At 40.0% G+C, this 12059-nt stretch overlaps 1 protein-coding gene across 3 annotated transcripts in view; it reads left to right on the top strand.

The window, feature by feature from the left end:
* Positions 1-10671, top strand: part of TRIT1 (tRNA isopentenyltransferase 1) — a 33130-nt gene extending 22459 nt beyond the window's left edge. For 2 of the 3 annotated variants that reach the window (XM_023526698.1, XM_011386538.2), the window contains 7 exons: positions 1307-1449; positions 3155-3266; positions 3669-3781; positions 4036-4113; positions 6432-6541; positions 6856-6973; positions 9162-10671. In XM_023526698.1, the coding sequence (XP_023382466.1) occupies positions 1307-1449; positions 3155-3266; positions 3669-3781; positions 4036-4113; positions 6432-6541; positions 6856-6973; positions 9162-9331 (844 nt within the window). In that variant the 3' untranslated portion in view covers positions 9332-10671. Of the gene's footprint in view, positions 1-1306; positions 1450-3154; positions 3267-3668; positions 3782-4035; positions 4114-6431; positions 6542-6855; positions 6974-9161 lie in introns of those variants that run through there. The other variant, XM_023526699.1, reaches the window with a different exon arrangement.
* The last annotated feature ends 1388 nt before the right edge of the window (positions 10672-12059 follow it).

Here is a 12059-nt window from a genome sequence, read left to right as displayed (position 1 = left end):
TCTTCTTTTTTCATTATTGCCCCCCACCTCATCCAGAAGCCTTTTTAGAAATTTTTTTCCTAATTGTACTTACTTCCATCTCCATATGGGCTCCATGAAATTTTACTGAAGAATAAGATTTTTAGGGGGGAGGGGGGTATGGTTGCCCTTTGGAGGGCCACACACCTTGTAATATCTAAGGGTTTTTTTCCCCTTTGAGGGCATTGTCACCCTGGTGATAATGCATATTTTAGATAAATGAAATTTATACTTTATAATATCCAAACCTTTTATTTAAACATTCTAATAAAAATTTTTGGAAAACAGGAATATTATGATAAACGTACATTTATTTTTACAGTGTTTTATGATATTATTCTAGAGCTTCGTCTTTATTATCTTCTTTCATTAATCAGTTCTTATCATCTCTCATTTTGCTACTTCTAGACTAGTTAGTAATGAGTTGAGAATTACATCTTTGTATGAGTCAGTAGGTTCTAAGCAAGAGCTCTAGAGTCTCTCTTTTGGAGAGGATTGGAGGACCTTTTTCATCTTTCTTTTAGTTTGAGCCTATATTCTAACCTCCAGATAAGTAAGCTCGCTATTACTATACATTTTTTCCTCATAGGTCCTCTTTGAATGACCAGTGATACAGAATGACAAGGGGCCTCTACACTCGTGTTAGGGTTTCAAGAAGTAGAATTGGGTCAGGAAGGGAAAGATCACTTTCAAGCTGATAAGTTGCAATCACCCAGAGTGGTAGAGTATAGATTTGAGAGTTAAATTACCTATGCTGCATAACATAATAGATAACTGAGACAGTGGATAGGGACTTAAGAATAAGTATGTGAGTTTTTTCTTTGGTGATCTTTGTGCTAGTAGAGTACCGAATTAGTCAGAAGCATTCTTCATTAATTTTAGACATATTTAAAAAGAAAGTTGATGAGCTGGATATACAACATACTTTGTACTGTGGGAAAGGCATTCCAGCGAGACTAGACTTGTTGGCTTGTAACAAAGTGTCCCAAACAAGCTCTTTTACTGCTTACCTGAAAGTGAGTGATTCCCATTCTGTTTGTGTATAAGAAACCTGTTGTTTCTGAACCTGTTTAACTGATTTCAGAAAAATTTATTTGTGTTTAGAAGAATAGTATTATTTCTTACTTTATCTAAAGTAGAATTGCAGTAACCCTGGACCTTCATGTCTTTAGGGGCTTATGCACTGAAAATGAGAATGAGATATTCTGAAATAGCCTCTTTTCTTGTTTCACTTGAGAATAGTTTTTATGGTTGTGCCCTCCCGCCCCCCCCACCCCAAATGACTTAGGAGCTTGCAAGTGTTTGAAGAAACGGGGATCTCTCACAGTGAATTTCTTCATCGTCAACACGCAGAAGAAGGTGGTGGTCCCCTTGGAGGCCCTCTGAAGTTCCCTAACCCTTGCATCCTCTGGCTTCATGCTAACCAGACAGGTAAAAAGCCCTTTGATGCCCTAGAGTTTGTCTGAGATAGAGCTTTTAGTAATACATTACTATATATAAAGTTCTTAGAACCGTAATAATAAGCTCATTAATTTTACTTTCATTACCATTATTTTTGACTTGGTAAGGTGCAATGTTATTTGCCTAAGTGTATGTCTGGAAAGGGAGTAAGGGCAGCTCTGGCACTAGGATAAGATACCAAAAGTGGGATGATATGGGATGAATGGGATGGAAAAGAGACTGGCATCCAGGGAAGATCCAAAGGAGAAAGAGAAGGAAGGCTCCTGTGGAAGAGGTCTGACTCCCTGAGTTGGCTGAAGGCTGGATCACTGATTATTCTAGAAGCAGTATAAGAAGTGGGTATGATGGTTAGCTAATTAGCCTGATGTTGTTTTTTGGTTTTTGGTTTTTTTGCTAAAATATAATAATGCCCTGTGATAGTAGTAATTTCTTTATCCAGTAAACATTCAGTAAGCATTCAGTGAAGTATCAAGTATTCTGCGTAATACTTGGATTTCAGAGATATCCAAGTATATGAGATAGTGCCTGCTCTTAAGCTCCCAGTCTAGTGGGGCAACAAATAAGATAGATACTACATTGTGATAAATGCTGGGCTATAAAGTGGGCCACAAAGAAAGGGTGATAAGCATTCTCTGTGGAGAGTCAAGGACCAATTTGTAAAGTAACCTGTGAGCTAGGTGTGGACAGATGAGATTATTATGACAACAGGCAATATAGTGTAGTTATAGTGTAGAATTAGCACATTCTCTAAGCCAGACTGGATTCAAATTCCCATTTCACCATCTTCTAGCGATGTGAGTTTTAAGACAAGTTAATTTAACTTTCTGTGCCTCAATTTCCTGTTCTATAAAATGGAGATAATGATAGTATATATCTCATAGCTTTATTGAGGATTAGGTGAGTTAATACATACAAAGCACTCAGAATGTGCCTGTCACATTGTGAGTCCTCAGTAAATGTAAACTTTTTAGGAAGATAGAAAAAAGGGTTAGTATCATTGCATGCCAAGAAATAGCAATGGCAGAGACATAGAAGAGCATGACTGAAATGGTGAAAATTTGTTACTAATCTCAGTTATAAGTTTATAGAAAAAGAATTTTTAATAATTAAACATTTCTAAATAACATGTACAATTCAGCATAAAATAATGGCATCTGATTTATAAAAATAAAGCTGTGTTTGACCACCACATCAAATGATTATGACCTCTCACTCTTTGCTCCTTTGGGTCAATCGTTCAAAATATACTTAGGATGGCTTTGGACTAAAGTTCCTCATTCCTATCCAAGATGTCATCTGAGAGTTCTTAAATGTAAAATAACACAAAGAGTAACCAATATAATGGGAAAAAGTAAGAAGGATAAACCAGGGGGCTCTCAGCTGCCTCTAAAATAGATAGTAAATATACATTCCATATGAGAAGAAAATATTTGTCCCTCCTAATAGCTGTAATTACGTGCTTTGATTTTTATAGCAAAGAGACATGTGTTTCATTCTGGCTGTTTTTATTGGAGTTGCAGAGTCTTAAGTGTGTCTGTAATATGAATTATTATATAATCCTTGGACTCTGAACCCTTTCTTCCATTTGAACAAATTCTGCCTTTGTGGCAGCCTACCCTTTCATCATGTAAATGTTTAGGACACACCTACTGATGATGGGCTAATTTGATTCAAGTTCTAGATGAGCGCTTGGATAAGAGGGTGGATGACATGCTTGCTGCTGGGCTCTTGGATGAACTAAGAGATTTTCACAGACGCTATAATCAGAAGAAAGTTGCAGAAAATAGGTAAGGTTTTGACTATTATTTATTACTTTCACCTACTCTCCATCCCTTGCTTATGGTTAAAAAGTCTATAAAACATAATACTGGCTTTGGATCTACTTGTTTGTTAGCCTTTGTCTTTGGTATTGGCAAGGCTCATTGGAAGGAGGTTTGGTGTACTTGTTACAGTTACAATTTTCTAAACTGCCAAACATTCCCAGGTATTAATTTTCAAGGGAAGGAACCTGGGAGCTGATGGAGGGTAGGGGTGGGGGTGGAAGAAGGATTTCAGAGAAGCAATAACTGCTAATGATCTCAATTTCCTCATCTAAGGGATGAAAGGTTTTACTTCAGCTAGATCATCTCCAAGGCCACTGCTAGCTCTCAGATGCAATGGCTCATCTGCTGATGCTCTCCTGTTCCCAGCCAGGACTATCAACATGGTATCTTCCAGTCAATTGGCTTCAAGGAATTTCACGAGTACCTGATCACTGAGGGAAAATGCACACCAGAGAATAGTAACCAGCTCCTAAAGAAAGGTGTGAATTCCTCCATTTAACCTAGCCTTGGACATCCTTTGGTGACAGAGTACCCTGCTGGTATGATCTGAGAAAGAGCTAAGGCTAGAAGAGTCCCAAATGGCTTTCAGCTCATAACTGAGATTTTTGTTTACCAAGTGTCCGCCAGTGTGCTGCTGTGGCTGATTTTCTCTTCTTCTGGGCCGGGTGGGCCTGCCTTTCAGCAGAGTGAGAATTACTTACTTAGAGGCTCTTATATTTACCTTGTGTTTCAGGTATTGAGGCTCTGAAACAAGTGACTAAGAGATATGCCCGGAAGCAAAACCGATGGGTTAAAAACCGTTTTTTGAGCAGTAAGTCTCATGTTTTTCCTTATCCCCGGGTCTCTTTTCAGTGGAATATAGATGTCCTCAGCTTACCTGAAAAATGAACTTTAGTTTCTGGACCTGTTCTAAGATTGGAGACCTGACTTGGGGGAGGATCTATTGCATAAATGATTTCCCAGAGATATTTTTTTGTGATGTCTCAGAAAACAAATTAAATCTTTCCAGTAAGGAGTCTGCCTTAATCCTTGAACACATGCGTGCTGGCTGCAAACAGGTAAGAGCAAAATAGCAGCATCTTAGCAGAGTTGGTACTCAGAGTTGATTTTAGCTTCAAATTTTGTGCCTTAAGAGCAGTCAAATTTCTGAAGGAAGGCTTTCCTAATTAAGGTGGTTCTTGGGTCAGATGAGCCGTATAAAAGGACAGAACCTTTACCAGTTCTCCCAGCAGCACCTTTGTGTTCAGATATATGGTGCTTCAGGTGACTTCAACTTTAACTTTAGTTGAACAACACTTGTAAGGAAAGGGGAAGGGAAATCTCATTCATCTGACCCTGTATTGAATCCTTGGCAATACATTTTGGGCTATAAATAAATTATTGAGCCTTTGAGGTTGGTATTATTCTTTTCTTTTTGCAGATAAAGAAGTGGAGACTTAGGTTCAATAACTTGGCAAAAATCCCTTAGCTAATAAGCTGCAAAATATTGAATGCGGGCCTGGTGCTGGAGCCCACACTCTGCTTTTTACCGCTCTTCTTGTTTCCTTTAGCTATAACTAGCTAGACAACATTACTATTGGCCTCGGCTAAGAAACTGTGTGCTTATGAGCTAAAAAGGAGATTAAGCCTAAGTGAAACTCCAGTTTTATCTTGTGGACACTTTTCAAATTATGCTTCTGAATCATCCCCCTGTGTAACTTTTACTTCTGCTTTCAGGTAGAGATGAGGACAGCAGAGGCCTCTACCCCTGCTCCTCAGTGCTTCTGAACATAAACACCTTAATTCGTGTTGTTGACCACCAGATTGCTGAAACTCTCTCTCCCAGCTCTCACTCTCTGACAGAGCTCTCCAGTGTAGTTCTGGCGCCAAGTGACTCTTTACACTTTCTTCTTACCCTGCATTCTCTACATGTTCTGTTAGAAGAAGTCTGAGTTAGCTGAAATTGAAGTTTACTACTACAAATTTCTAATGGCAGCTTCTCTTTTCCCCAAGGCTAACAATTAGTTTGTAACAAAAGATGTTTTTTGTAATGATTTGGAACTTCCTCCTGTGGTAAAGCCACAATAACTCCCCCATCTCTGAGTCAGGAGGGGTTGATGGCACAGTGCATCATATTCCCATTCCTCATTCAGGCATATGCCGGCAGAGTCCTGGTGCTAGAGTGAAAGGCACAGCTGCCCTGTAAATCAGGAGCCGTGTGTGATTGGCCATGGCTGGTCTGCTGGGATATGGCTCTGGCAAGAAGCCAGAGGGACTTCCCCACCCCAGCTTGGCCTTGGACTCAAGCCAAGAATAGCAGCTGGGAGCCGAGAACTTGTTGAAAGGTGCTTAGACGGGGCACAGAAGCCCAACAAAGGACTTAGAGGGGAAAGGAAAATATAGAGTGGCCTGGAAACAGGTGCAGAGCTTAGCCAAGGCCAGGTGTGCTGTGGATGCTGCCTGCACCTTCCCGGTCTCACCTTTCCATGTGGTGGCAGGTGGAGCCCAGTCCAGTTTACGAAGAATCTTATTTGTGGTTGGCACAGTCAAAAGGCCAGCACCTGCCAGCCGTTGGCATCCTGAAGACTTTGATGTTTTTGTCTATGGGGCAGTGCTCTTCGCCTTTAAGACAACTGACTTAAGCTAGCTGTGGAAGGCAATTTAGTGTGTCCATGGACTGGGTAAGCTACTAGCAGAGAATAAACATGGTTGGCTTAGATGGATGAAATGCCTGTAACTATACTCCTGGCTACCTCTAGTCTCATCTCCATTCAGAAGTACTTCAGGCTATTAGTTTATTGCCTTCTATGGTGTGCTCTCTTTATACCTTATCCCACACAGCGGCTACTAGAACTGTTACTCTATGTTGTTTTCCTGACTAATTTGGAAGATCCTACACCTGAGATGCTGGACTTGTTGGCTGCAGATTATACAACTAGACTTGTTGGCTGCAGACCCATCAACCATCTAAGTCTTCCTTGGACTGTATGTAGCTGTTTGTTTCATTTTTCTGGTTAGAATGAGTGGCATGGTCAGAATGTTTATTTCTTTTACCTCCATTTGTTTCCCTTGAGGATTTTGGAGTTCTGGGAGCAGAATAGATATGGTCTTGGGTGCTGACCTCTCACAACTTTTCTTTGTCATCATTAGGACCTGGTCCTGGTGTCCCCCCAGTATATGGCTTAGAAGTATCCGATGTCTCAAAGTGGGAAGAGTCTGTTCTTGAACCTGCTCTTGAAATTGTGCAAAGTTTCATCCAGGTGATTATTAGTCATGGTACTGTCTATTGTCTTGTTTCAGAGAGCTTTCCTTAGCTTACACCTTTGTTGCTATGCTAGGAACCAAGTCTTTTCCATGCAATAGAACAGAAGGGCTGGCTGCTTTTAGATCCCTGGAGGCTGCGTTTCTACTTTCACATTCAGAAAGGTTGTTACTAAAATCTGTTCACAGCCCACCAGTTCTCTGGGATGAGAAAAAGGAATCTTGGGAAATCCCACTCTCCGTAATATCAGAAACCATTATCCAATCTCTTTGAATTGAATGCTTCTCCCCCATTCCCCTCTTGTTCTTTCAGGGCCATAAGCCTGCTGCTGCTCCAGTAAAGATGCCATGCAATGAAACTGAGAACAAGAGAAGTTATCACATGTGTGACTTCTGTGATCGAATCATCATTGGGGACCGTGAATGGGCAGGTAGAGTCTGGGGAAGGGCACAGAGAAATCGTGAAATTTAAGGTCTTTGCTAGGTTGAATGTTGGAGTCCGCTTGTTTGTAAAGGGAGGGCCAGATTCCTCTGAGAGCCTGTACTCAAATTTCATGGATGCCTTCCCAAATTGAAGAGTTATCTCTGTATTCTGAGTTTCAAAGGAAGATTATATGCCCTCTACCTTTAGCTAGAGTAGATATTTTATACTGAAATGTTTGCAGTTAACTTTCTAGAGCTCCTTTGACTTTCATGATCCTGCCTTATAGGAGTTCCTTGGCCTTTCATGTTTAGACCTCAGTGGGGTGAGGTAGGACTGTAAGGGAAGCCAGGCAACTCACCTAAGAGACCAAAGAAGCAGAAACAGCTGAGAGGGAGCCAGAAACGCAGTTACTTTCCCTGAGCATATTTCTTCAGAAATGGTGTCTCTAGTAATTTTTAAGGTAATATATTGATATAGTGGTGGTTGCTAAAACTAATGAGAAGTGTTAAGGGAAAGTTTGTGAAAGCAAGACTGTCAGACATATATAAAGAAGGCGATTAAGGGTAGTATCTTTTTTATACAATACTTCTGACCAATTTGGGGTCTGCCCTGCCTGAAGGTTCTGTCTCTCTTGTTTTAGAGTGTGGATCTGCCTCTGCCACAGAGTCACACTGTATTCTACTGTCGGATTTCTGTAGTCATCCAGTAAAAGCTCCAAGCCTTGAATTTATACCATATTTAGAAACTTGTTTAAGGCTCACTCCTTTTAGGCACAGTAGAGCTTATAGTTTACTCAGTGGCTAGAATCCTTCTGTTCAGAGTACTGCTTTGCATGGGATTCTCACAGAAGTAGGTTTTTCTACCCATGCAACCAATAGAATGATTAGTTCTATTAACTGGTAACCCTGGCAAAATGAACTCCATTGTCAGAGACTGGGGATGGCTGTGATTGCCCAAGCAGCAGAAGAAACCTCAATTGTGGTTGGTTTATAATGATGAAAGGGGAAGAAAGAGTGTCTGATTGTTTTTTCTCAAGGAAACTTAGTGGTTCAATTTGTCGAGTGTCCTTCAGGGATAGCCTTAGAGAAGCAACATTTGTGAGCCTTTCTGAGCTTAGCTTGTGTAAGCCCTTCTATAGTGCCATCTGTCAAATCCTTGCTCCCGTCTCCTGCTGCCATGTCTCAGGCTAGCTGGAGAACAAAGCTGACTTTTTTCCCTAAGTAAACTTTTCTTTGACTTCTAACCTCTCTCATTTTTGCTTCTAAACCCTTAAAAATGAGGATGTAAATATGTATAAAAGAATTTAATCTAGTTGTCTATTTTTTTAGGCATTCCCAAATATGATTTCCTTGAAAAAGAACAGGCTAGTGAAAAGGAGCTTGTGTGGGTTAGTCAGAGGATGGGAACTGTCTTTGGGGTAAGAGGTCAGAAATTGATATAGGCAACAGTAGCTTTATTGCTTCTGTGGACCCTCAAAAGGGATCATTAGAGAAGAATTTTTCTTGTTATCTATCTGGAGCATTGTGTGCCTGGAGAATGTAAGCCTTGTGGGGTAGTCATTCAGATGGCTTATCTGACCCAGGCAGAGGGATTTCAGACTGGGGAGTGAGGGGCAACCTGTGCAAGCAGGGAAGAAGTGGGAAGGGCATCTTTGGGTGCTGTAGGCCTATGGCAGGAAAGGGTACCTGTCCTGAAATACAGACAGAGATTTGGATTTGTAACTTTTTAGTTATATGAGTTGAAATGTAGCTGTAATGGGAAACCCCATACTGAAAAATTCAGTCAAGAGTCCTGATTCTGGAAAATTAGGCCTCTTTGGAGCTATAGGTAAACTGAAAAATTTACCTGTTATATGGTCCTGGACAAAATATAAGATCTCTGTGATCTCTCTGTCACAGATCTCTCTGTCACTTTCCTCCTGTATAAAATAAGCAGAATAGTACTGTCTGCAAGGCTATTGGGAGGATTAATAATGTAAAGCACCTAACAGGGTGCACTTGATACGTAGTAGCTCACTGTAGTTTGCTAGCCAGCTGGACATATAACTTATTCTTCCCTTAAAAATGCGGAGCAGCTATACCAACACGTGTTGATGCTGTTATTAAAGGCAAGGACTGCATAGTTAACATTATACTTCTAAGATTAATTCTAGAAAATCCTAATTAGTTTTTGTTGTTGTTGTTGTTTTGTTTTAGCACATATAAAATCCAAATCCCACTTGCACCGACTGAAGAAAAGAAGAAGATTGGACTCAGATGCCATCACCATTATAGAAAGTCAGAGTATTTCCCCAGAACATGACAAAGTGCTTAAAGAGAAGGAATCTCCAGGGCAGAATGATGAAGAGCTGAAATCCAGTGTTTAAGAGACATGTCCAGTGGCCTTTGCAAAGTTGGCGGGATCCAGTTCAAGAGGGAGGTTATATCTGTGTCCCAGTCTGGGCCGGGAAGTGCTCTGCAGAAAGCTCCCACCATTTTCTTTCAGTTGCGTGGTTTTAAAGTCTCCTGTTCTCTGTCATGAAAACAGCAGGTCTTGTCAGCTCCTCATGTGGCTAATGTGTCTGGCTGGCAATGTCGAGTTCAAGAAGGAAATTTTTTAACCTTAAAGGATCTATTTTTAAGAGAGACACAGATTGTACTTTTTTATACTTAAGGCTCTTTTTGATAATGAATACCAGGGTTCACTATATCCCTTAAAAAAAAGGGATATATCCCTGAGTCTAGCTAAAAATATCTCATTTCCAGACACTTATAGATGACTGAAATATTGTGAGCCAATCAAGAGTTCTGGATTTGCATAAATGGCAGGAAAAGACTGGCCCTAGTGAGATGATCAAGTGAACCAAATCAGTTCTTGGAATTCTGTAAAGAATGAGAGAATGAGACTTGAAGTGGCTGTGACATGGGACTTGAAAAACTGAAGATTTCTACATTTGCAAGCGCCTCCTCCGTGTTAATTACTATCACTGCCATCTTTCTATTGAGTTAGGAAATCTATATTTTTAATGAAAGTTTAATTTAAAAAAAAGTTTGCAAGAGCCTCTTTAGTCCTTAAAAAGATATATATGTCCACATCTAGTTTATACACAATATGCTCTGTAATCAACATGATGTTTTTTTTCTTAAATTGACATTCTTCATGTGATCATTCTTACTATTTAGCAAATGTTTATTGAGCACTTAATTATATTCCTAGAAGACATCTGGAGACAATCTTTTATTGGAGATTTTAGTTATCGCCAGTTGAAGCTTGCTTTCTGGAATGACCTAAGCTGCCAGTAATGTTAAGTATATGTATGTACGTATATAACATAAAGTATTTTTAAGTTTACAATCCAGCAACATTAATTATATTTAGTGTTGTGCAACCTTCACCGCTATTTATTTCTTTTCTTTTTTTTTCACCTCTATTTCTAAAACTTTTTATCACCCCAAACAGAAACTGTATGCATCAAGCAATAACTCCCCTCTCAAGTAATATTTTACTTGTTCAGAATCTACTATGTGAGAGGCCCTGGACTAGGCAAGAGGGAATACAGAGATAAAATAAGACGTGGTTCTTGCTTTCAGGGAGTTTATAAATACATATAAACACACACGCGCGCGCGCACGCGTGCGTGTGTATGTGTGTGTGTGTGTGTACACACACACACACACACATACATACAGACAACCAATCTAGGTAAAAGAAAATCCAAGACCGTAAGAGCTGTGTAGAGTTTCATTTTGGAGGGGAGGGGAAGGGATTGTGAAAGAAGCAGCATTTCTGCTGGACCTTAAAAAGCAATTCTTGGTAAATGTGTTGTTAACTATGCATAGGAGAGGTTCAAGTGAAAGACCTGTCAAACTTGATTGGCCTTTTAAACAGTGCTGAATTCCATAGCTTCACTTACTCTTTTTTTTCCTTCTAGCATTTTTAAAAGTTTTATTTTTTGCTAGCTTTTTTTAATATAGTTTAGAAATCAAAATGGTATAAAAAGACATTCACTGAGAAATCTCAGTCCCAGCTCCATGCCCTGTAAGTAATCACTTATTAGCGCCTTACATATTTCTCAAGAGTTTTCAACCAAAAGCTAACAAATACACAAATATATATTCTTATTTTATCCTCTTACCCAAAAGAGAGCATGTAGCACATACTGTCTTTATCTGTCATATTACCTATTGGAACTTCCTGGGCATGCATGGATTTCTCCTGCCATCTCTATCAGGTCTCCTGTTTGGGCCCCTGATCATCTACCCTAGAGTCTACCAATATACCCACCTTCATACACTGAACTTTATTCAAATGCCAGGGTTTAGGCCAAAACCAGCTTCTGAGGAATTCTCAAGCTATGGCCAGCCCATTTATTCAGCCAGGAAATATTTTAGAACTTATTATGTGCTATGTGCTGTATTATGTGTTAGACTCTTAGAATATAGTGGTGATCAAAAAAAGTCTACATTGACCAAATAATTATAGAATTAGACCTGTGATAAGGGCTGCAAAGAAAGGATACTTGCTGTAAGAGCAGGTCATGTGAAGACCTGCTCCACCTTGGTGTGTGGGAGTGTGTGTGTGCCCACTCACACGTGCACGTGTTGGGGGAGGCATGTGTTGAGGGACCTGTTGTGGACAGCACGATGCTGGGGCAGGAGTCTGGGACCAAGACTGCAGATAAGGTACAATGTGATCTGGAAAGCTGGGTTTCTCAAATTGATTAGCTTCTCTTCTAATCTGTAGGATGTCCTGGGCCCCTTGAGTTTTATTGAGCCTTACTCCACTCTAACTGATTTGAATCTCAAGAATAATTTTTTCTCTAGTCAAATAAAAAATTATCATTGTCTCCACCCCATGTTGTTCTTTACATTAAATATGGTATATTTTCACAATCAGCTTATTAACTACTTCAGGCTCTAACAGGGTGGGAAGCCACATCTTCCCATTGGAAGTGGAGATGAATACTTAGTGTGAATCAAGCAGGATCAAGCACTTTATATATACATTATCTCCCCAGATAACCCCGGGAGGGAGATGCTATTTCTATTCCTGTTAACCAGTGGGGAAACTGAGGCTCAGCAAAGGAGTACAGCTAGTGGGTGTCAGATCCAGAA

The sequence above is a fragment of the Pteropus vampyrus genome, unplaced genomic scaffold (genome assembly GCF_000151845.1).
Source record: "Pteropus vampyrus isolate Shadow unplaced genomic scaffold, Pvam_2.0 Scaffold2465, whole genome shotgun sequence".
NCBI lineage: Eukaryota > Metazoa > Chordata > Mammalia > Chiroptera > Pteropodidae > Pteropus > Pteropus vampyrus.
The sequence above is the reverse complement of the archived record's forward strand: the minus strand, read 5'-3'. Positions and strand labels throughout refer to the sequence as shown.